This window comes from Calonectris borealis, chromosome 1 (genome assembly GCF_964195595.1).
Source record: "Calonectris borealis chromosome 1, bCalBor7.hap1.2, whole genome shotgun sequence".
Taxonomy (NCBI): domain Eukaryota; kingdom Metazoa; phylum Chordata; class Aves; order Procellariiformes; family Procellariidae; genus Calonectris; species Calonectris borealis.
In genome coordinates, this window is record NC_134312.1 from 74,848,866 (window position 1) to 74,874,269 (window position 25,404).

At 42.0% G+C, this 25,404-nt stretch overlaps 1 protein-coding gene across 1 annotated transcript in view; it reads left to right on the forward strand.

Annotated features, from left to right (window-relative positions):
* The window catches only part of ST8SIA1 (ST8 alpha-N-acetyl-neuraminide alpha-2,8-sialyltransferase 1), a 125,945-nt gene that overhangs the window by 17,003 nt on the left and 83,538 nt on the right, over positions 1-25,404 (forward strand). The window contains exon 2 of the mRNA XM_075160736.1: positions 15,808-15,952. Coding sequence (XP_075016837.1) covers positions 15,808-15,952 — 145 coding nt within the window. The remainder of the gene's footprint in view (positions 1-15,807; positions 15,953-25,404) is intronic.

Below are 25,404 nucleotides of genomic sequence, written 5' to 3' on the forward strand. Positions count from 1 at the left end.
CCAGAGACTTCCTTGAGTTGTTTAAAGGAGGTTTCTGTTACCAGCACTATGCCTCACTCTTCTGGAACTGACAAGGTGGACGCCTGGGTAAAAGTAAACTCAGGTTACAGATCTGTTTGTAGGAGAGATGGGGAGTTGCTCAAGACCATCTGCAGCTGGAGGTGAAGCAATGGAGTATGAGGGGCAGAAGGTGGATGGGAAACAAGAAGGCGGTTCCTCCTTTGAGGAGAAGAGTGCTACTTGACAGTGGTTAAAGGATATCTCTGCTGTCTTGAAATAGTTTGTTCCCCATGGTGATTACCTAGCATGAGATGAAGGTAGAAGGTCTGAGCAGATGCACACCACTTCAGCTTGCTGCCTGTTTGCTATGGAGAAGGGCCCTGGTTGTTGGAGCTCCAGCTGTGCAGAGTTTGCATAATTCTTCAGGAGCAGTACAGCTCCTTTTCCCCTTTCCTGTTCAGTGGGATCGCTTGGACATGCCAGCCTGAGAGACTTTGCATGGCTGTGAGTTTTATGTCTTGTTCATAACTGCTGGTTTATAAATTCCCCTTTCAGCTCTTTTCAGAACCTAGTTCCAGTATTTTTTATTATTTAGATTTGTTTGGATTATGGGTAGTCTGTGAAAACTAGAGTGTGGCAGTTAATTAAATGTAGGATTTCAACAGTCCTTCAAGTAAAAATAGTTTCCTGTGATATGTGTGGCTGTATATGTCAAATGCTTCAGGTTTCACTTTTATTTAGAATTTCATAATGTTTCACTATATATAATTCTTGCAGGCATTACAAAATAGCATGTTTTGCATTGCTGTAGTATGCCAGACAGCTATCTAAACAGCAACAGTTTACCTATTTACTACCTTAACTCTAATGAATCCTGTAAACTGGGTTTTTGGGAATAAGGAAGTCTAGGAAGGAGGGAAGACTCTCAACCAGAGCAGAAAGAGGAGGGACAGTAAAACCCCAGACTTGAATTCTGACGGGAACGTTTCCCGTAGCTGTAGGGAAGCTGTTTTGCAGCACTGGAACCCTAGGGTTTCCCAAAACTGCCCGCTCGGCGGGCCTGCCTGTGCGGAGGAGGTGTGATGGTATAGCTGGAGGCAGGTCGGCAGATGGCAGAGGCAGGAGAAGTAGATGGAAAATAAACATCTTGGCAAAGTTAGGTAGGAGTCATAGTATGTAGTAATCTCTGCGGTTTTGTGTTTGATAGGCTTTTAGGAATTATTCTCTCACATTTAGTGTTAACTTGTTAAAGGCCACCAGATTAGACAGAGGGGTGAAGTTGGATACGTTGCTTTTTTTGCCAGGACTTCAGACCTGGAAGAGCTTAGCACATAAATCATGTTTATCCCCAGGGAAGCTGCTCCGGGTAATGGGGCTCGTGCATTCCTGACTTATTCCCAGCAGCACAGAGCATAGCGCAGCAAACTAGTTAGATTAGGATAGGCTCGAACATGGTTCCTGTCTCCTTCTCACCTCTTCTTTTTCACTGCCAAGCAACTGCCTGATTTCTTCTGCTGCTGCTCCTTCTATGCCTGTTTAGGCAACCTCCCCACCCCCAAGCCCTCAAAACGAAACCCAAACCACTAAACATTGTGGTGTGTCGTGAACCTCCGTGTTTGCAGTGAGTGCTGCCAAATATCAGTTGTTTAATGGTAATGGCAAAATAGTGTGCAATGAGTTGGAAGCTGGAGTTGTAAATATGTGATGACCTTGATGGCCGAAGCGGTTTGGATTATGCTAAGGACCGTTTCAGAGGCCTGACAAGATGGAGTGGTGTGCCTGTGAAATTCTGGGAGCTTTGGAAATGGGAGTTTCGGAAACTGTGCTTTCAGTGCCATGTGAATATTTGTCCTGAAAGGCCACGTTTATGTTCCCTGATTACACTGGCAAATTCTTTCTAGCTGGTTGGGGGAAGTGTTCAGGGGAATCCTGCCAGTTCCTCTTACGGTCTGGAATAGCTCAGATGATAAGCCTCTGCGGGTCCTTTGAAAGCAGCAGTTGACTAATAGAAACTCAGAGTACACGTTTAGAGTGCTTAGGTCCCGGCTACTTAAGTCTGACCCAGGAAATTCCCGATGTTTTATACACCCTGGAATCAAAGTGTATAGTTGTGGTGGTGAACAGTGAATTGGTGCTGTGACTCTAGCCAAAGGGACTTGGCTCAGGTTAGGTTGCCAGTGAAGGAGTGGCGTGACTCAGAAATGGGATGATGTGAGTGAAAAGTGTGAAAATGTCTGTTGGACTCTTCCATACCTCCTGTTAGATACTAGCTGGGTTACTTTGCAGTGGTGAGAACTGGTGAGAGTGGAGGTCTGAGCACATGTTAAGTAATCGCAAGAGACATTTCACATAGAGTTGTCAGTAAGTTGGCAGCACTGTTGAAAGCAAATGGCAAAAGTTTACTTTTGCATCAGCATTTTATCCTTTCTAATGAGGTGCTGGAGGGAGTAAGGTATACGGCAGTTTTTGTTACTGAGATATGTTCAGAAAGGAAAAAAAAAATATCACTTTCCTGTGATTGTGTTCCAATTGTCTAGGCCAGGGGATAAGCAACAGATTTTAAAGATGTGTAGTCACCTATGGATATAGCAGATTGAGGTTCATCACACTTACTTTAACTATCTAAAAGTTACATTTCTCTGTTAGTACTCTTACTATAGTTTCCTCCTGCTGTAAGTAATGAACAGGTGGAGGGACTTGCAGATACTGACAGCTCTCTTCTGCCTTAGATACCTGTGTTAGGGTAGGGTAAGTGTCTTTCTGTTGACTGTGGAAAGTCTAGGTGACCAACATAAAATAGATGCCTAACTGTGCGGTGGCTGGGCTTTGGTGGCATGAGCATCTTAGGAAGAACACTGAGACTTGAAGCGCACCAGTAGACTGTTACATGACTGCAAAATGGGGCTTCAAGCACTGAGTGCTCCTGCATCGTGATTCAGTTAATACAACCCATAGCTGTCACAGCCACTGAGGATGGAAGTAGGAGAGTTGCAAAAAGAAATCCTGTAGTCCAGAAACAGGCTTCGCATTTGCTTCTGCTTTTGCTTTATCATACCAGAGTCCCAGTTCTGCAGTATACCCTGATGATCATCAATAAACTTGTTTTTTGCTGGGCCTACAGGAAAGCAAGCTGTGAAGGCAGAGAGAGTATGTTGCTGCTTGTTCCTGGGACAGGTGTTTGGAGATGACTGGTGAAAGCATCTCAGCTGACCTTCCCTGTAAGAACAGACTCATTTCAACTCAGAGTTGGTGAGATCCTTTCTGATTTCAGTAAATCTGTAAAACAGGCAATAGCCAAAATTCAGATATGATGGAGTTAAAGATGAGTGCAAGATGACTGCTGTTTAACTTTTTTCTGTGGCTTCACAGAGGAGAAGAGAATTTAAAAAGACTTGGGATTGGAGCTTCTAATGAAAAGACGTTCCAAATGGGATGTGCCTTTCCTTTATTTTAATCCACTTACTGCATTTAGCAAAGTATTTGCATCAATGAAACTGATTTTATAGCACCTAGTACTCAGACAGGACTTAAAACACATTAGCAAAACTGCTTCAAAAATGAAGCTTGTAACCGCAAACAGTGGGAATGCAAGTTCAAGGTATGTTTCAGGTAAATGGCTCTGTTTTAATCTGTGATAATTTTACCATTCATTTTCATCTGTTAGAAGCCATCTGTCAGACAAGAAAGATCACACAAGAAGGATCACTGAACTTAGTTCAGAAATATCTTTGGATACTTGGCCAACTGATCATCAGCTGTTTTCAAAAGCGATGTTGATTGTTGCAGGAACTCGAGCTGCAAATGAAGTCCAGTGTCGGTGCTTGATAGTGCATTAAATCATGGCTTTCACCCAAAATTGGACTATTACAGCTTAACTGGTGTATAATTCTGGGTATGCAGGGGCAACAAAGAACACATAGTTTTGTCAATGTCCTTTTCAAGAAAGCTAAAGCAAGGCATTATTTGGCACTTATTGGATTCCCTGCCCCCACCCCCCGCCAGCCAGTAGGAAATGTGATATATATGACTGGAATCTCAATCATAATCCACCCCTTTATGAAATTTGTCTCATTGGCTAATTTCGTCCAAATTAGACAGAGTAATGGAAGTCTTAAAGATAATCAGTTCCTACAAGTTTCATGAAAAACAGCGGCTGGATAGAAGAGAGAGATCAAAACCGAGGCTTCCTATTTTGTTTGGCCTCCTGTTTGGCCGATCAGCTTGTCCTGCTAGCTGGCAGGGCATCATACGGATGCTTCCCAACCAGGCAAAACTCGCTCTGTCTCCTAAACAGCTGATAGTTATGAGATGTGGGAAGCAGTTTCTGAAAAGCGAGAGGAACAAGTTTCTCTTCAAAACAGGGCTTCCTTAGTTGTACATCTATTCATATGTCTTTGATGGGTTAAAGCGTCCCCCCAAATGTGCAGCTTCGTATGCCTTTGAAAATATATTTCATGCCTGTTCATGTGATACTTTTACATATTCTTGTCTCTATCACATGTATAGGCAATGGCTGCTTGGTTACCTACAGTTTTTGCTTCAAAAAGCACTCAGACTGACCAGTAGAGGATTATTCCTCTCCTCTTGATTTCTGTGGTCTCTGTTTTTAGGCATTTCAAGATGCTTAAATCTGTGTAATGGAGGAAAAATATTTTTTTTTCCCTGGGCAGTTCACCTTCTGTGGAGAGGCATGACTTAACTGATCAAATTAGTAAAAAGCTCCCTATGGACTTTCTTGGATTGGAGCGTGGGGACACTTTTGTGAGGAGCGTTATATAATACTTACAGGGCTTTTATTTGGGTTGCAGAAGCAGGTGAAGTCACTGTAGTGAGATAATTGACTGCTTAGATCTAGGTGGTATGTATCATCACTCTAGATATTACAAGCTCAAATGTAAGATTAGAGCTGCTCAATTTATTTTTAGTGAATCTCCTTCTCCTGGAAGAATACAGCCATTCTCTGCTCTTGTTGAAGTCAAATATTCCTTTGTGCTTGTAGGGGCGCAAAGCAAGCAGCAATTTTGCTGAAAGGAACAAGGGAAGTGGTAAGAACAACTCATTTTTCCCCCCTGCAGCAGCACCATCACATACTGTAACTTTCTGTCTCAGTTGATGGTTCTGCTATTTTGCAAGACAGCGATTCATTAATTTCACCTCATCTCTGTGAAAGCTGCTCTCCTGCCAGGTTTATAAGATTAAAAAAAAGAAGAACAGCGCATGAAGCAATTAATCTATTCCCCCTGCCCCACTCCCCTTTGCATCTGAATTCTCTCTGACAAAACTACCAGTTCATGCAGTTGTGCCATCTCATCTTGCTGACAGCCCATTGTAGGGCTGTATGAACAGAGCTGGAAGACGGTCAGATGAGGCTGCTGGCAAATAGCATCCTTCTCTGAGATGCTGTAGACAGGCAGAAAACCTACAGTCCCTCCCTCACAGCTCGCATTAACTGCAGAAGCCTTGATAGGCTTTCTGAGGTCTGGAGCAGCAGGTCTGGCTTCATGGATTGGAACTAAACTACCAAATGTAGATGTCTCCATCTAAAGTAGTTGGTCTCTTTATGGTCATTGGAGAGGAAATAGGTGTGTGTTTAGTTTCAGATGAATCACACCCTAAAAGAAGCTATATCTCCGCTACGAAGAAGCCTTGGAGTGACTTGGATAGAGGTGTTTACATTTCAAATACTGTGAAGCGAGATGAACCTTGTGTCTTCCCTGGGATGGGCCCTCAAACACAGTTGTTGTATTTAGGGGCTGGTGGTAGTGGCATTAACAAAGCAAAGGAGCAGACTGGTGCAGTGCCAGTGAATTCCAGCATCGTGTGAGGTCATTTCTCTTGAGCTGCTGGCCGCTACCCAGAAACCATCGGCCCATGCTCAAATTCATCACTTCTCAAGGGAATGTGGCTGTTCGTTGCAGTTCCTAGGTGAGATGACGCGTTACTGCTGCTGTCTCTCCTGGATGTGGTTGGGGTTTCATTGGGAACAATACAGACAACTCGGAGGCATCTAGTAGATTTTACTGCATGAGTAAGAAAGCAGCGCTACGGTGCTGTTTTTGCTATTGCAAGTCACAACTTGTGGTGGTTTCCTTATATATAGCTCTTTATACATCTGGTATGAGAGTCTTAGAAAAACTTCATCTGACCGAATACTAGAATTCATACTCAATAATTCATACATTATAATTTATACATTATAATTTGTGTTTCAAAGCTTATAAGCAGGCTTTGTGCATAGCAGTTTGAAGCAAGTTTGCATGAATCAAGATGTATTTTCTTTAAAAAGAGGCTAACAATTCTGTGTTTCAATAGCTTTCTAGATCAAATCGGCTCAGTTTCTAAGTAAAAGAATTGGCAGGAGGAAAGGTAAACTTAAGGCTTGTCAGATGTTCAGGTAGACTTCTATTCACTGAGAAATATCCTGGTTTCTTCTAGTTCATGAACATTGTTCAATAACAAAGATAGTCCCTGGCAAGTTTTGGCCTCATCTGTACTTCTACAATCTAAATGTTGCACAGTCCTCCTTTGCACTTGCAATATTAATGAAGGTATGGAATAAATTGATGTGATGCTATTGAAAGAATCATGTCTGTTTACAGTGGTAGAAAAGTATATCCTTTAAATTACTTTTCTTAAAATGCAGGGGTTTGACCAAAGAGAGAATGCATAATCAACTAAAGTAACTGCGTATCTTTATCACGCTCCCTGAAATTTGAGTTTAAATTCAAAGGAGAATTAAGAGATTAGATGATAGAGATTAAATAATCTGAAATCGTATGAAGATTCAGAGATTGAGCTGAGCCACAGTTCAATTTGAGAGAACGGAGTTTAGGCAAGTTTGGGGAATTACGAGGTGCGCCATGTAATACCGTTGCTAGTGCTGTCTTCTGAAAATGGATAAAAGACTTAAGATCCTTGAAATTTTAAGCACTAAGTCTATCTTTTTTTGTTTGGAAGGAGGGCAGAGGAAAAAAAAAAACACTTTCCATGATACTCTGAACATTTCTGGAAAAAAGGTATCACTTGTACATTTCCAAAACAAAAAAAAAAAAAGAAAAAAAAAAGAGTTGGACAAAATCAGTCACAGGTTAGGATAATATGCTGCAATGGCTGACAGCTCAGATTTTGCCTGCTGCAAGGCAGTAGGGTTCCTTTGTACCGGGCCAAGCTTGCAAGGATAGGGTAGCCCAACACACAGGAGAAAAAAACAGTTTTCTATTTCTTTTGCAGTCTGGAAAACAGAACTGCTAACTCTCTACGTGGGTGGCACCAAATGTTTTGTTCAGTGATTTTAAAATAAATAGCGAAAATCCAAAGATATAATATTCTCAGGTTAAATAAAATACTTTGTTTTCCTTTTGGGCACTTCAAAAAGGCCTGGAAGAAAGTTCTAAAGGAAAAGATACAGATGGTACAGAAAAGATGGAAGTGCTTGTTTTCATAATTTCCCCCCCAAACTATTAATTTGGCAATTTGTAGCAAATTATCCAACGGTTTATAGTTAAAATTTCTTAGTCACTTTAAAAAGTCCCATACAGCTCTCATGCTAAGCTAATGAAGGTGGTTTTCATGAACTGTCCTTATTCTGAGACGTATCGATGGTCTCTGCAACCTCTTTCCTTTCATGCAGGTTGCAGTGCCAGGCAGTTCAGTACATGATTTGCTTCTGCCTGTGACCTTATTATTGTTCTGATATCTTTCCTCTCTTGAGGAAGATGGGGGAAATATTACATGATCTTTGTAAAGTCCAGACACCAAGAATTGCTGCAGGGGACACTGAAATAGCCTGAAAGTTTCATAACAAGGAACAATATAATAATAAATGTGAGGAGAAAAACTGTCATCACTTTAGTCTTCATAAAATCTTATCATATTGCAGAAAGCTTGGCTGGGAAGTAGATCAGATTATCTCTCTGTTCTGCTCTGCGGTGTCCACTCTTTTTCATATTTCATTTTCATTGCATTTAGACCTATTCTTCAAGCTTAGGTAACTGGGAGATTTTCAGAAATGAACCCGTGCAGAGCAATGTATTCTTGATTTAGATGTTGTTTTTGGCAAAGGTCTTAATTTTAGTTAGAGCTTAAACTAGTACTGCTTTCCCAAAAAAACAATTTGGTATGCTTTTGTGACTATCAAGAGCATTTGCATTGGCTGTGCTCTTATGCTTTTGGTACTTGTCCATGATGTTCTTAGGAGGGGAATTTTAAGATCGTATTCCTGAATAGTTGTGCTGAGGGTAGTTTTAAATTTCATCTCAGGTGAGGTGGAGTCTGCTATAGAGAGGAGTGGTGCCAAAATACTTGACAAGGCTCAAGCCAGTTTTGGTTTTGATGTGAAGGAGAAAGACCACGTGGCTCTGTGTTGTGTGACTTGGAGTTCATTCAGTGCGTGTCCTTAGCATCTGGTGGTAGCAGAAAGGCAACAACCTCTTCCCTCCATCTCCCTAGTAAATTCATAGCGGTTACTCGTGTTCTACCCACAGCTTTGGTACAGGGGCAGTTTGGTGTTTGAAGCAAGAGTTTGATGTGTGTGATATCTGCCCTAATAAGAGAAGAACATTATATTGCACTTTCGGTTTCCTTACACTTGCTGTCTTCTGCCCTGCCTAAGGTGCAGGCTACCTTGCCTTGAACCCTTGAATAGTAAGGTACTTTAAACACCATGAAAACCTCAAAGCCTCAGTGACTTCTTCAAGCTAACCCCCAGTTACAAGTATTATATTGGGCGCTTTGGGAAAGAGAAATTCAATGTGTGTGACCAAATCCAACTAATGCTGTTTTCACAGAATATTCAGAAGCCAAATGCCAACTGCAGCTACAAGCTCATGCGACCACACTGACTGTAATTGAATCAGTGATTTTACTGTTATTGAATGGCTTCTGTAGCCTTCTGTAGAGCCATAAAATTCTCAGGCTGCCAGCTTGGAGCGAAAAATGGCCACAAATATAGCCATTATGTTGCTATATGAGAGGACTCTCTTATAGCTGTAAGCATTAGCTACTGCCTACTGTTGGAGAGGGGATATGGGCTAGATTTTTTTTATGTTCTTGGATGGTGATGGTCATTGGGTGGATGAATTCAGGATGTGTCCAGGTGTGAACTTGCTCAGATTAATTCTTGATCCTTTGCATTTCTTTTAATCAGTGATCTGCAAGACAACATTAACATATTGTTGATAAATTTTTCAGTTGAGAAAAGGAGAGGGCAGCAACTGAACCAGGGGACAGGCCCAGGGGACAGAGCAGCCTGGGTTTCCTGCTAAGCTTCCTAATTTTCAATAGAGCTGAATGTGAAATCTCACATTTAGCAAACCAGAGTGCAGGTTGCAGTTACAGATGGATGTCCCCATCCTGGAAAACATTGGCAGCAAAAAGAGTGCTAAATAGTTCATCAGTTAAATGGGCTTTGGCCTTGGACGTGGGACGCACGGGCAATAGCAGAGAGGTCATTTTGTCCCTGTAGTTGGCAGGGGGTGACTACCCTAGAAATATTATTTCCAGGCTTGGAATATTTAGAGGTGGATTTTGAAAAAGAGAGAATAGCCACAGGAATGATGGAAGCAGTAAAAAACTCTGTTCAAACCGAGAAATTCAGGAAACTCCAGCTTTTCCACTCATCAGAGGGGAGGTTGAAATTTGAGAAGCCAGGGATCTCTTAAGGGGGAGGCGGAAGAATAATTTTAAAAATCAGCCAAAACCTGAAATGCCAAAAATTCAAACTCTAAACTGGGTGCAAATTTGTTAAAGGCAAGATTTTAACCATTAAGCAACAATTGTGGTTTCTCCCCTGCCACCAAAACTTCTTGCAAGAACATGTAGATGTATTGTTCTTAGGGAAACATTACACTGAAGACCTAATTTAGAGAATTTCAGGATTAGATTTTGAGACTCATAAGTTGGAGGTGGTCAGACCAGTTGTGTTTCAGAGCCACTATTGATATTAATCCCTAAAGTATTTCTGATAGGGATGTTAGCCCAGGGTCCCTTAAGCGTGCATGAGCTGGGACATAGGTGTTGATGTAGTTGAGGAGTCCACGAGAAGGTCCTCCTGCCTCTACTGGGGGATACACAGATGGAAGTAATTAAGCAATTGCACTGAAATGGAGCTGTGCAAATCTTCCCTAATGAACCCAAGCGACCACCCGTACTCTGGATTTCAGCAGCGCCACAAATCCCTGGTTGTAAGCGAAGGCCTGATGGTTTTGGCTTGACACCAGCTGAAACTCCAAAGGCAGATTCATTTTTTTCTCTGGGTGTTCAGATTCATTTGATCCCAAAGCAAAACATGGGAAGTTGAGGCAAACATGAACTGCAATGTAAAGAAAAGGAGGTTTATGTCAGGCCAAATGCTGCAGCCTTGTGCTGTCAGTTCCTGGCTCCATTTTGTGGTCACCAGATGTAGGCTAGCATGATATCAGCTAAATCCAGGCAGCTGAGCAGAGTCTGACTAAAGCAATTGGTTTGACCAATTATTTTTATCTCAAACTTGAACCTGAACCTCAGTCATTATTTTAATGCTGCCATTAAAGCCAAACCGTAATGAAACAGTAATAACAAGTTTCATGTTACCATTTTTGAGCAATGGTTGAATCAGTGCCCTTGTTCAGCATGGGGACTGCTGGCGCTTGCTGGGAGCTGCCGAGCAGCATCAAGCTGTAGCCTCTCCTCTCCTCTCCCCCTCCCGTGCGTGCAGCATCATCCTTCACGGGGCACTGCTCTGCAGTCCTGATGGGGTCCTGTTCAGTGCAAGGTTCAGCAAGTGTCTGCGTGGGATTTGCTAGAAAACTGCTATCCCCTTGGGGCAGAAAAAGGGGTGTTGGTAGTGTTACCAGTGTCAGGGCACCAGTAGGCCTTAATAGCCCTGACCAGCCTCACCTGGGACCCTTACTCCCGCACCCCGTATGCCGTGCCATGCTACGCACCCTCTGCCCATCGCTCCATTTAAGATCAGGCTTAAGCCTTCAGTCCTCCTTCATGAAGCTTCCCTCCAGTTGCTGCTGCCTGACAAGTGGCTCCCTATCAACCTGATCTTTTCCTCATTGATGTACAACATCCCCCTTGCATGGATTTAAAAGGAAAAAATTGAGAGAAGGAATTTTTCTCCCCCTCCCTTGCACAGTGCTGATAGCACTTACGTGCTTTGTGTAGCGCAGCATCACAAGGCAGGCATGGCAAAGAGAGCTGGAGAAGTCGTGGTGTGCGGGGGAAGCAGGATCTGCTCCACCTGTGGAGAAGAGATAGCTAAAGGGCTGTAACCTCCTGGCTGACAACCCATGCTGTGGAATTGTCCATTTCTGCTTTTAGATGTCATGTTTGCTGGTTTTAAGCCATTTGGGATGATTGAACTAGCTACTGAGTCATTATTGGCTGGGACTCGAGTCAAATCAGGGTAAGATTAAGCGTTAACTGGCTGCAAACTGGAATCAAACTGAAAAAAAGTTCATTAACTTAAGATGAAGAATAAGTAGTTTGGGATTTTTATGCAAGCTCTTTCACTAACTTTATGTATGACTTTAGGTTTAGACTTTGCAAGGAGGTCTGGCTTCCCCTCTGCTTTTAGGTGGAGGAGAGTGCACCTGTATTAGCCCTTTGGTCAGAAGCGGGCTTTTGAGGCAAATCTCCTGATTGTCCCCAGTTACTGCACTTCAGTAACGCACTCACTGTGCTACAGCCACTCGCAGGCTCTTGTGGAATCAGACCAGAGTTAGTCTGCAGTAAATCCCATGAAAATAAGGTAATGTGGATGTAGGATCCTTGGCACCAACTATTTCACTCTGCTTCTTTCAATGTGCAGTGTCTGCTGGTATAACCTCAGCAAAGTATACCGCGGGGGTACGGCTAACGTCTCAGCAGAGCTGCTCAGCTCCCACCTTGTGCACAGGTTGCTGCTTGAGTTGATCTGCAGAGCCACTTCAGTGCTAACGCTGCCTTGTAGCTAATGACCTGCTCAGTGCCCAGTTCCGGCTGAAATCTTAGAGGCCTGAAGTGAGATTTTCAGAGTAACTTTCCTCCTGCTTCTCTCACAAGTAGGGACTTGTCCCTTAAGTGCTGTCAGATCTGAGGGCCCCCAGTGCCTTTTCAATACCAATATTCAAGTTTAATTCCTCTCATACATAGGTCTCCTCTGAATTGGCAATAACTTTGAGTCAAAGGTATATTATTTATGTCCTGGGAGTGAAGGAATACTTGCAGTGAATTGAAATCCTTGGCTAAAAGCTGCTGTAGTTTTGCAAATTCTGGATCAGAAAGGGAGACTGAATAATGGGAGATTTCTAATAATTATTCTTTTCTGACAGAAAACGCATGTGAGTGCACAAGATTTTTGTGCTAATACATACAGATGCATACTTGAACTAGTGACCTGCCTATCTGTGGACCTTCCAGGAGGCACCTACTGCTTTTCATAATAGGTTTATTAACGAAGGATTCAATGGGAACTGGAAGAACGCATTTTTGGGGAGGGGAAAGAGTAGGTATATATATCTAGTCTAATAGATGGGGGGGAGGGAAGAATCATACAAAGAGCTGTTCCTTAGTTCACCAGTTTACCCTGGCTAAGGAAAGATTCATTAATATAAAACATTCCCTAGATACTTTTCCACTGAGTTCTCTGTTATTTTTATGCTTCTTGCTCAGACCAGACTTCCAGAGAAGGTATGATTTGCAGGATTTCACTTGGAAATTTTAATTTTGTTATACAGTTGTATAACAAACAACTATATGTAGAGTTGAGGCTCTAGCTGATCTTGGATTACCTTGCGCTTTCTTGAAAAAGTTGCCGTGGGGATAGAAAATACAAAGAAAAGGAGGGGAAGGATAGGCAAAAATTATTTTCTTTCCGCTTGACAGAGAGAGAAATAATTTTCCAAAGGCTGCAAACTGGAGTTTGTGGACAGCCAGAAAAATCTCCACTCTCAAATCTTTTATTTGGAACAATATTCCGTGCCTGTCTTAAACTGTTTTGCAAAGGTTATTTGGTGAGAGATTTCAAATTTCCTCTAGTTTGATTTTCACAGTTCTGTGGTGAAGGCTTTGTTTGAGCATCAGCAGGAGGATGATGTGAAGCCTTTCAGCGGTGGGTATAGATAGACCCATTGGTGTTTCTAGGAATGGAAACTGCCACTCTGGCTAACACATTGCTTTGTTCTGCTCAGAGGGAGACAAACCAGCTCTGCAACGGGCAGTCTAAGGGAAAACAGTTCCAGAATCACAGAACCGCCGAGGTGGGAAGGGACCTCGTACAATCACCTGGTCCAACCTTTTGTGGGAAATGGAGCCTAGATGAGATTATCTAGTACCTTGTCCAGTTGCGTCTTGAAAACCGCCAGCGATGGGGACTGCACCACATCCCTGGGAAAGTTGTTCCAGGGAATGATTGTTCTCACTGTAAAAAATTTCTTTCTTAGATGAAACCTCTCCCAGTGCAACTTGTACCCATTGCCCCTTGTTCTTCTCCGTATGGCTCCTTGTGAAGGGAGAGCCTCCATCCTCTTTGTAACTGCCCTTCAAATACTGGAAAACTGTGATGAGGTCCCCTCTGCGTCTTGTCTTCTCCAGGGAGAAAAGACCTGACTTGTTAAGTCCTTCCCCATAGGATAGGTTTTCCTGCCCTTTGATCATCGCCATGGCCCTCCTTTGGATCCTTTCCAGTCTGTCTGCATCTTTCTTGAATTGCGTGGTCTAGAACCAGACACAGTTTTGTCCTAGACTTCAATAATTTGGGGTTGACTTACGCACCCGAGCATAGTAATTTACATCTTTTTCTGAAATATTTATACAGGTGGAGGAGTTCAGGTGTGTATGGAGAAAACACACGGAAACAAGTTAGTGCTCGTAACACTTCAGGCTGAGCGGCAGCACGTTCTGCGGTCGTGAGCCCTGTACCCTCACAGTGCCAGGTCTGGATATGTGGTGGAGCCTCATGCTCTGCAGTGCAGCACTGTGGGGTCAAATGGACAAAACATTGAAATTTTGAGATGCAGCACCCTGTCATAAGCTTCTGATTGAGTCTTCGTAAAAATCACTCACCTCTTTGGCTGCCTGTGGGGACAGAGGGGCTGCTCAGCCTATTACAGGGGGAGAGCTTACTTTGTGGCTCTTTGTAGAAGCTGACTCGACTTACAACAAAATGTGATATCCAGTTACCTTGTGTAATTTGTTTCCTTTTAACAGTCTAATCTGCCTGCATGTCATGTGCAAAGGCTACTCTCAGGTACCTGTTTTAGGAGAGGAGTGGACCTCCTGCCCTCAGTCCAGCTTCCCCACGCTTGCATCCTTGCTGTCCCTTGAGAGCCTTCCTCCACGCGAGGAAGTGTCCCAGGGGCCTGGGGTATCGGTGGGGGCAGCGCTGCCCTGGAGCTGAACCAGAGCAAATCACTGAACTTCCCCAGCGGGGAAAGCTAACGAATAGCACTGACACCCATAGATTTTCGGTTTGCCATGCAACATTTTCAAGCTGTTTCCTCTTCTTCTAAGATACAACAAATCACTCTACAGTTTTCATCAAATTTTCAGTTGAAATATATATGGAAAATGGTATTCACACGGTTGGAGAAAACTATTAACTTACAGCAAAATCAATTTTTGATAGGGGAAAATATTGATTTTTTTTTTAAATATCAATTTTTAGAGAAGAAAAGTAGCTGTAAAACTTTAAAAAATGCTAAAAAAACTTAAATGTTTCTGTGAATGACTTTGGGTTTTGAATAACATCTACTCTTATATAGAGGAGAACAGCTATATCAAGCATTTTACTAGTCACTAATAACTGATGTTTTTCTGCCTGCCACTTGCAACTCTTATGCAGCCACTGGAAATGGCGTCAGTCTCTTTAGGATTCCCTTTAAAATAAATGAGAAATGTATATAATAATATATTAATATACTGTAATGGCATAATTCTGCAATGTGTATTTTACATACATCTATTACATATAAAAACTAATAGGAGTGTCACCCTTCCTATAGAGAGCTACTCCTATGTGGGCTTCAGAAAGATAGGATATTCCTGCCCTGCAGATGTCTAGAGCTTTTCATCATTCTGTATTTTAGAATATTAATTGCTGAGTTTGCTGTGATGCAGAATTTTTGCTCAATACAACCTTCAACCACCTCACCAGCTCTCAAATTTCTACTCAAGCTGAGTAATAAGTATTTTGGGGAAATGAAAGTGTAAGAGGATATGCGGTTTCAGCGAGGAAACAAGAAGTATAATATCCACTATATATATCTATATCTATCTCTCATACTGGGATGACTCAAGTTGGACTTCAGTTAGAAGGTAGGCTCTAAAACTGCTGTGAATGTAGCACAAGGATATTTAGTAACTGGAGAGAGATGCCAAATTTTGCCATACTTAAGTTGTGTAACTGTGGGGTTTTAGGAGGCCTGCTCTTCATGAATAAGGTTTGGTACTGAATTTTCATATGCCTCAGATTTAATTTTCAAAGGAGCTTCTCTGATTTCTGTATGTGTTGGAGACCAGTTTTTTTTATTAATTAGAATGGGTTGTAGAGAATGGAGTTTCTTTTGCTCAATCTTGGTTCTATTACTATGCCATTCAGAAGTGAATGGAGGTTTAAATTTTTTACTGTCTATTTCTAAGATTTTATTAAATAAAATCGGGTTTTCTGGTCCTTCTGTAAGTAAGGAAGAGTCACCCATGGTTCATCCACTGGCTGGGAAGATGAATGGCTTGCTTTGGAGCATCTTAGAGCGGCAGGATCTCAGGTGTGACGGGTGGTCATTAGAGAAGGCAAGCTGAGGCTCTAATTAATATGGCTCTTTCTCTTTTGTTTGCCTTCCCTAGGAAACTGCTGGAAGAATGCTGTGACCCTGGGCAGCTCTTTGCTATGACAAAGCTGAACTCCCCAATGGGAAAGAACCTCTGGTTTGACGGGGAATTTTTATATTCTTTCACTATTGACAATGCAACTTACTCTCTCTTCCCACAGGTTAGTAACCTTCTTTTTCTTTTCACTTTAAGTATCAATATACTAAATGGTAACATGGTACAAATGAGTATAAATAGGCTAAACGCTCCTCAAGAAATTGTATCTTCATTTCTCAATACAAAACAGTCTCCTCTGTTTTTTTACTTCTATGTTCTGAAAATGATAAAGTGTTTGTACGCGTGTTAATATTTCCCTGGCCACTTTTCAGGTGTGCAGATGTACAAAAGGGATGAGATTGTCTTGATTTTTAAAATGCTAAGTTCTGGCTGTTTTAAGAAGGTAATTTCTGCATTTCAGTCAGTGATCACGCTCACTGGGAGCACCATCCCTCATCTAGGATTGCTTCAGTTCAGATCTGTTTAGCTAAGATGCGACAGTGCTTTGTGTGAAGGTGCCCAAGTTACTTCCAAATTAATGAAGTTTATTGATGGCAAGCAATGTGAGCCCAATAACAGAAGCCAACAACTTGACTTTGTCGATTCTTGCTGTGTTTTGAATATTAGAAGTGGTTTGTTGTTGTTCAGCAAAGGTGTTTTGGGTTAAGTGCAGGGTTTTTGAGTGCTGGGAATTTGTAATACCGATGAAGGCTTCTTCTATTTTTAATTAATATATGAACTGATGTTAAATAATGAGTTTGTTATATTGAATTTTGTATGTGGAAGGAGAGATGTTTTATGTGGCTACACATTTAAAGAAAGCCAAGCATCTGGACTTATTAATTGATTTACATGTTACTTTAATTTCTCAAATTAAAGACGTAGGTATTTATTAAGCCTCCCAGTTGAGTCGTTCACACTGGGCTTTTCACTTGTTGCTGTTTCAGTTAAACATGTAGCAGAGTTCTTACTTGTTAAACTCATCCTGCAAATAAAACATCAAAAAGGTCGTTTTTTTGGTTTTTTAAAAAAGTAGTTTCCAGATCTCAACAACAGACTTATGACTTCGAATGAGTTTCTTTTGTGGAGAAAGAGCGAGGGGAAGCTGCAGTGTAGGGAAGAGGAGATGGGAAGAGCCACTGTCTGTGTTCAGACATCATCCGGAGGAGCAGCGTTACAGCTGTGTCTTGTGTAGGCTGCCAGTCCGCCGTCTTGTCACTCGGCTGTGCCTGTTGCAGTGAACCGGTTAATGGACTGTCCTGGTTTCAGCTGGGATGGAGTTGATTTTCTTCCTATTAACTGGCATAGTGCTGTGTTTTGGGTGTAGTATGAGAATAATGCTGATAACACACTGATGTTTTAGTTGTTGCTAAGTAATGTTTACGCTAGTCAAGGACTTTTCATTTTCCCGTGCCCTGCCAGGTGCGCGGGGGGCTGGGAGGGAGTGTGGCCAGGACGGCTGGCCCAGCTGGCCAATGGGCTATTCCATACCATGTGACATCATGCTCAGCATATAAGGCTGGGCGAAGAAGAAGGAGGGGGGGACGTTCAGAGTGATGGCGTTTGTCTTCCTAAGTTACCGTTACGCATGATGGAGCCCTGCTTTCCTGGAGGTGGCTGAACACCTGCCTGCCCATGGGAAGTGGTGAATGAATTCCTTGTTCTGCTTTGCTTGCGTGCACGGCTTTTGCTTTACCTGTTAAACTGTCTTTATCTCAACCCACGAGTTTTCTCACTTTTACCCTTCTGATTCTCTCCCCCATCCCACCCGGAGGGGGGAGCAAGCGGCTGCGTGGGGCTCAGTGGCCGGCTGGGGTTAAACTACAACATGGACCTCTCCCTCCCTCAAGCTGCTCCCCAACTGCTGTGCCCCTGCAAGCCCAAAAAAACAAGTAGATGCTGAAATGTGCATGGCGAGTGTTTTTTCCTGCAGTAGAGCTGGAGAGGGGCTGCCCGGCTGGAGTGAATTTCTCTCCCCGCCTTTGAGACTGGTAGAAAGTTTATGGTGTGTCGCAGAGTAGCAGCTGTAAATCTTTTTTATGATGATTAGTATGATTTGTTGCTACAATATTGCACTGTTTATTGGAGAAAACTGAAATCCTTGGCAGAGCTGTGAGCTTTGTACCACACAAAGGTATTGGTGGCAGCTGCTCAAAATGTGTACATCCTTTCCAGTGTTTCAGAAAAGCCCCACCTGGGCTGGCACAGGAAGGTCATTATTTTGTGATAGATTTGGGATTTCAGATTTGGTTTTCTTTGGATTAAAACCTAGCACTGTGCCTGGCCACAGTGGTGTCCTACCTCCTCTCAGAAAAGAGGAGAGTGCTGGACGGGCTCCTTCAGAGCGGTAAATGCTGGCTAGAGAGGAATCACGGTCTCGGGAACTCCAGTGGTTCCCAGGCTCCCAAGCCCTATCCTCAAAGTTCATCAGCTGGCCGGATTGAGAGTGAGGATCTGGGAAGCCCGGGAGAGACAAACTGCTGAGGGAGAACATGAGCTAAGGAGTTGGGACTTCAGTGTCCCTTAGGCTTGCCAAGCAGGCTGCAAAGCAGATGGCTAGATGCTATTGTATGGGTGGCAGTGGAAAAGGTGAATTTTTATGGTGTTCCAACCCTAGAACAGTGCTAGAAAGCAGCTGTAGGACTGGTGCCAGAAATGCTATTCCTTTAATGAATTGATGGGCAGTTCATTTCTGACAAGTGCTACTCGCTACTACTCCCTCTTTTCTTGCAAGTACCACTGTCTCTAACTTGATGTGTTATTCCTATGTATTTCGCCCAGAGGAATTTTGTAAACCTTTATCAGATGAAATCCTGCTAGGCTTAAAAGCTTAGGAAGATCCATTTGCAGTAAATTCTTAAACGAAGTCTTTTTCTACCTCTGTCTTTGTTTCAAGAAAAATGCTCGCCTAAATTTTTCAGGCTCCTCCTTTGAAGAATGGTGTCTATTAGCTTGCTAGCAACCAGCAAGGGATTTTTGTGAAGATGAATATTCCTTTCAAAAGTATCCAGAAGCTTAAAACCACTCATAAAATATGGGTAATACTCTGAAATGCTCAGGAGATGTAACAGGAATGTAAAGGACCGCAGCTATGTTGATATAATCGAAAAAATATTTCCTCTGGAATAAATAAAAAAGGCTCCAGCCACATCAATCTGCTGGGCTTAAGCCATTTTGTGCTTGCAGAAGACATCTCAGTCCTGAACCAGTTATTAACTTATAGGATAAAGTAACTCAAAACTAAATAGGAAACTTGCTATATTTTATGGCATAGAATAAGCTGGCTATGCATCAGTGGAGACTTACACAGAAATAATGTAAGTATTTCAGAACTTAATATGTAAAATGTCACTTATTTTTGAATGTGAACAATACAAAATACAGTATTTTTTCTTCTGAGTAATCCGTAGATGAAGTTCTTACAGCTGGTTCAACATGTTCTGATGGAGTGCTTTTCCAATAAAAATGCTATTTCATCAAAATATAAATTTAGTATCAGCTCATTGGTTTTTCAATCTTTCTTTGAAGTGAAAAGGTTAAAAGGTTTTGGTGGTGTTTTGACATTTCATTTTACCATTTTTTGAATATAATATTTCAACTGTTTTTTTTCATCAGCTCCGTTGCTAGCTTTTTTTTTCCTCAAACTTTGCTTGATTATATTTCTCCTCTTTTTATTTTTTTTAAGTTTTTGATTGGCCAAGGGAGAAATTTGCAAAAGAAAAAAGCTTTTATGTAGAAATAGTCATTCGGTGTTTCATTTCAGTTTATAAGAACAAAATTTGAAGTTGCAGAGTTTTGCATGAACCAACAATTCCAGCTGCTGGAAGTGGCTCCTCTTACTCTCCCCCTCTCTCAGTGTCATTTTCCCCCTGATTTCTAGAATTAAAGTTTTTGGAAACACGAATGAAATATTATACAGACTGCACCATCCTTCCCATCCTGGAGAGAAACTGCTAGTGGCTCATTGTCAATACCTAACGGTCAGGAGAAGACGCGGGGCAGGACGTGGCTCATCACAGAAGATGGCCTAGAGTGCAGTGAGGGCGGGCATCCCACCTACATCTCATCTCCCAGCACGTACTATGGTGGCATTGCCTGGAGCTGTTGGATAATGGAGTGTCATTTTGATTAAAATCAGACATTTCTTGACAGCACCTTTGTTGTATTACTTGCTGTAATCTACAGCGTTATTTCCCACTCTTAGGAGACAAAAAGGGTAGAGTCTGCATATAACTGTAGGTGTAGTTTAATATTAACAACGAGACGCTATTCCTACTGCGTACCTACCACTTTTCTAAAGCTTTTCATGTAGACTTGAAGCTTCAATATTAGCCAGTAATTCTGATACGTATCTGGGGGCACTGAGAGTTCAGAGATGCAGGTGATCCTACTCCAGTCGAGATCAGCGGCATAGTTGGATAAACCTCTGAATAGCCAGGCTGCCATGTCTCAGGTTGGCCACTAAAGGCCATGGGTAACTTGTAAATGTAATTCCTCTCCATTGTGGTCCGACTATTATACAGAAAAAGGAACCGTGTGTTGGTGAGTATTCAGGAGTCCTGTCCCTTGACAGGACAGAGACATACACCCTCCTTGCTCTTCAGCCTGAAAGTTCAGCCATGTGACTCTGGTCGTGTTGCGTTGTATTGAGGCACGACTGAAGGCATGACTAGCATTTTCCCCCCTTTACTGTCTGACTAGAATGGAAGAAACCAGGCTTCCATATATTCCTGCAGTAATTTTTAGATGCTATGAGTAAACGTGATGTAACCACAGGAGTAGCTGGAATGTAACTCAAAGCCATGTGAGAGAAACGTGAACTAACACTCACCTGCTTTTGAGTTAGAGAATAAAACAAGCCCCAGTGTCAAACGTTTTTTGAAATAATTTTGCACTCCTTCCTGTCTTTTTCTTCCTCAGAGTTTCAAAAGCAAATTTCAGACTATCTTTACCATTATTGGGGAAAAAACCCTCACCCCAGTATTTAGCTGTTTATGCAAATAATTGATTTTTGTTGCTTGTTGGCAAAAGCTTATAGCAAGGAAGAACTGAGGTGAATTTCTGAGGTCTCCTCTCCCCTTCTCCCAAAAGGTTAAAGAAATAGTTAAATCAAGTGGAACTTTTCACTCCACCATGTAAAGTATTATTTTGGAGGGTAGAGGAGTGAATACATTTCAAAAGAAATTTCAAATGTTAAGCTTCAACTTTTTAATTTGACAAAAGAACTCATTGAAAAAATTTCAGGTTTTATTGTATTTCACCTGAAGCAGTTAGACACATTTGGTACCAGTAAATTATTTCAAATTACTAAAATATGATTCCCCAGCTGCTCAAATCCTTTCCAAAGTTTCACCTGCAAAATACTGTCAGCTAGAAGAATGCCTACTTGCAACGAGCTTCTCGTGAATAGTCATCACAAATGGTGTTTGAGAATTGCAAAGGAAATAGCTTCAAGCCACAAATAAATTTGGGAAAGCTGGCAGCTGTTTTTGGATACTTTGTGATAAGGAGAAAGGCAATATTTTTCAAATTATTAATTAGAGTTTAAATTCTTATCGTTAATATAAAGGCAGGGAAAAAGTTAATCTCTCTACCTGTAAGTGTAAGATGGAGACATTCTCTGACATTTTCCGGGTTATTGGGGTGAATGTCGTATTGGGTAACAGTGAATGATTTTACAATTGTGCTATGTGATTTGTGGTTTTCATTCAAGGGTACCTGTTAGATTCTGGGAATTTGTTTAATTTTTCTTGGTTGCTCACAACATTCCTTATTCGGCCGGAGATTTTATCGTGTCCTTCTCTGATGCTGGTACTTGTGCTGTGTCAAAGCGAATTCCCTGGTCTTACAGTAAGAGCCCGCAACTAGTAGAATAATTTGTAATTATTTTGGGGAGATAATTCAGATTTGGAAAGGGAGCTCAGTGTAGAGTCTGCGGGCTTCTCCCCTTTTTGCATGACGAGGATTACAGGAAAAACATACTCGTCCTGAGGAAGAAAATGGCAGTTTGATTCAGGTAAAAGGTGAGGTCTAGGAGCAGCAAGTACTGGGAAGGGTTGGGTGGGAGCACGGCTGCTGCGCAGACGCAGGTGGAATGTGAAGCTACAGCTGTATAAGGAATGTGAACCCTATTAAAAGGACAATACTAACTTGCTTAGGGCAAACGCTATGTGTTGTTTGGACCGATTTTTAGACCCAGGTGATTCAAAAATTGTGTATAAAATGGGAAACCACCTGAAATGAAGGGGGTTTGGATTTGATGGACTGCAGTGTGGCCTGGAGGCGTGAAATTATTGCCTTTGGTGTTGACTTTAGAAGCGCTCTGTTAATTTTTGCTACCAATCTAACTTACCGAAGTACTTTGTTCTCAGTGAAGCTCTGTAATTAATAGCTGCTTGGAGAAATACATTGAAATATTGGCTGTCATATGTGTCCTGATTTTTTTTTCTTAATGTCTTGGATAGGGGCATGAAGTGCCTGCAGACCTAACATTTATTAAGCAACTCTTATATTTACTTCCATTAATTCTACTGTGTAAATAGTACCTCCCTAACTTCTTCTGAGTTGTATTTAATTAGGATTTGGGGGGATTTCTTGGTGCTGTGTCTTTTCCCCCCTCCTTTTTCCCCCCTCCTTTTTCCCCCCTCCTTTTTCCCCCCTCCTTTTTCCCCCCTCCTTTTTCCCCCCTCCTTTTTCCCCCCTCCTTTTTCCCCCCTCCTTTTTCCCCCCTTCTTTTTCCCCCCTCCTTTCCCCCCCCTCCTTTTTCTCTTCTCCCCAAGTATACTGTAATGCAAACTATGTTCTTGATTGGGGCTACATATATTTATTCAAAATGAAAATGTAATAAACATTAGTTATTGCAAACATGGAAAACATATCATATTCTAAAAGGTGAAGAGGTAGTTATATCTTGTGAAGTGACATCTGCCTGTTAGGAATGCAATTAAAAAGAGATCTTCTGAATTATTCAAGCAATTGTACCATATAGTGCCTTTCATAAACTGGGATATGAAATACTATCTGTAGAGACCTGACAAATTGTGCTTTTTTGGAGCATGAGTGTTCCCTTCAGTCCTGGATAATCTCTAGCCATTGGCATCAGGGTGATTGAGAACAAAAATCTGGCTTAATATTTAGTTAAGTGAAACCCCTACCCTCACTTTGATTGCATACTGACTCATTAAGAATTGTGTAATTGGACCATTTTGTGCAGCCTGTTAGCAAAGCTGGAATAGGGCATCATCTGTTCTATCTGGTCAGTTAAGCAAAAGCCATAGTCCATCTGGAACTACTCCATATAGACAAGATGCAAACATGCCTGATGGTGAAAATCAAATTTATGCTAGAGAGACTGAGATGCAATGTGTATAGTTTGAAGTAATTAACTAGAGGATGGGCAACATGCTCTTGTTGAAGCGAGTTAAAACAGGCTAAGGAGTGGCTTTCTGTCCCTATTGATCATCGGATGTGTGCTTTGGTCTCTCTGGGCTTGCTAAGATGTCTTCAGCCAAGCTGCTTAGCCAGGCTGTCTTTGGTGAGCCCGATTTTTCTGGAGTTTATCTGCAGTAACACCCATGCCAAATTGGCTTTATCTCAGTCTGTGCAAATACATAAATAGATGCTGACCTTTCCAAATGTAACGGAGAGAAAGGGAAGGACTAGATCTGGCTGCAAAGTGTCAGTTTGGCCCGCAGGCAAAGAAAGAGGAATGGCTGCCCTAACTCAACGTTTCTATTTCAAATCTAAAGTGACTGAGCATCAATCACTCTCTTTCCCAGGTAACACAAGAGCTGATCCAAGCACACACCAGTGCCTTTGCCAGACAGACCCTCATGCCCTTGAGCATTAAAACCCCCCCACAGATCAATCCCATCCCTGTTTGGGATTTTGGGGATATGAGGGTGTGGAAGAGCAAATGTGGTCCAGCTTCTGCATTGTTATGGATACTGAGCAGTACTAAAAAAAGTATAAAACCCCGTGGGATTGTTGTGGAGCCACCGAAGACAGAAGGGACATGGGGTATTTTCAAGAGGATAAGTCAGCCATGAGGGTGTTGCAACTTGGAGTGATTTTATATTTGGAAAGCGCTTCAAAGAGCACATTTATTCATTTCTATTGGTACCCAGGGCTGTACAGTTACTGACTAGTGAAATGCCAGCCTGCGCATGGAGCAGCCGCTGGGCGTGAAGAGGCCACGGCAGGGCTGGAAACACGGGCAAGGCTGTCCCATGTGGCGGTGGTGTGCTGTCCCAGGGAGGGAGGGGACACTGTGGAAGGGCTTCTGCTAGCAGAGGCAGGGAGGATCTCGCAGCACAACACACTAGTGCAGATTTCTGCTTATCAGCTGCATAACAGAAATTTTCTACCTCAAGTAACGTTTTTGATGTACCTAGAAGTCACAGTTACAGATAAGAGATGTTATGCTGTGGAGTTGTAAAGCACAGAGCAAAAAGGCTGTTCTGAACCCAAAGAGGAAGCGGGCAATGCCAGAGAGGCTGTACTACTGCCCTGGGAATTTTATGGGCTTTTTAGTCAACGTTTGTCTGCTTTATGGGGACATAAAGTTGCTGCTTTATAAGCAAGAAATGTTGTAAGCAGAAGAATAATTAAAAGAAGTGGTCACAGATGAGAAGCTATAGGAAGAGCGAACTTCTGATGGCTAGGAGTAACTGCAGGGCATAGGAGCTGCCTGGCTGAGGGTATAAAAATAGAAGTAAGAGTTGGTTCTGGTCTGCCCAAAGGCAACACAGTTAGATTTCTTTTGTTTGTTTTATTGTAGCTTTATATAACTGATAAGATGCTAAAAGGAGGTTCTTTCTCCATGCAGGGGTTTTTCTGGCAGTGAACTCGTTTATATACCAAGACTTCCACCTACAGGTGCAATGAGACCTTTGCTTCTTTGGAAGTCAGTGTCTAAATCTTGAGTAAGCTTTATCCTTTATATCCTGACCACCTGTTAGCCTTTCTTATGATTTATGAATTTTATTTTTAAGAGTCATCTTGTTCAGTTTATAGACTTTTTACTGTATATGTGACTATATATTTGAATTATTCAGTGATCAGATTGCATTGCTGTATTCAGTAGTTAACTTTATTGATGAAATACTTCTAAAATAGGCTTAATACCAGTACTGGCTTATTTGAGGCTTAGGTTTGGTTGCATTTCGTGCCTGGCACTTACCACCTGGCAGAAGAATGAGTAGAAATTTATGAAATAGTACATATTTCTGTTTTTCATACAGTTGTTGGTTTTCTTGATGTGGCTTATGTAAACTGGTACTGGAGCGTGGCAGGATATCAGATTATGTTCAGAAAGTATTTCACCTGCAGCAAAGACGTAGCCCCCCTCTTCTTCCAGGTATTCCTAAATACGGGTGGAAGTGTGGCTTAGCAGAGTCTGCAGGCTTGAAGAAAGTCAGGGAAGGTTACACCACTGCAGAAGCTATTAAGAAGGGGTAGCACGGTTACAAATCTTGTAGGAGGATTATATAGTGACTTTCAAAAGATCCTTTATGTCTTCTTGCTTAGGGGGGAGTGTAAGCCCAGCTTTACATTTAATGAGAAAACTGCTGCATT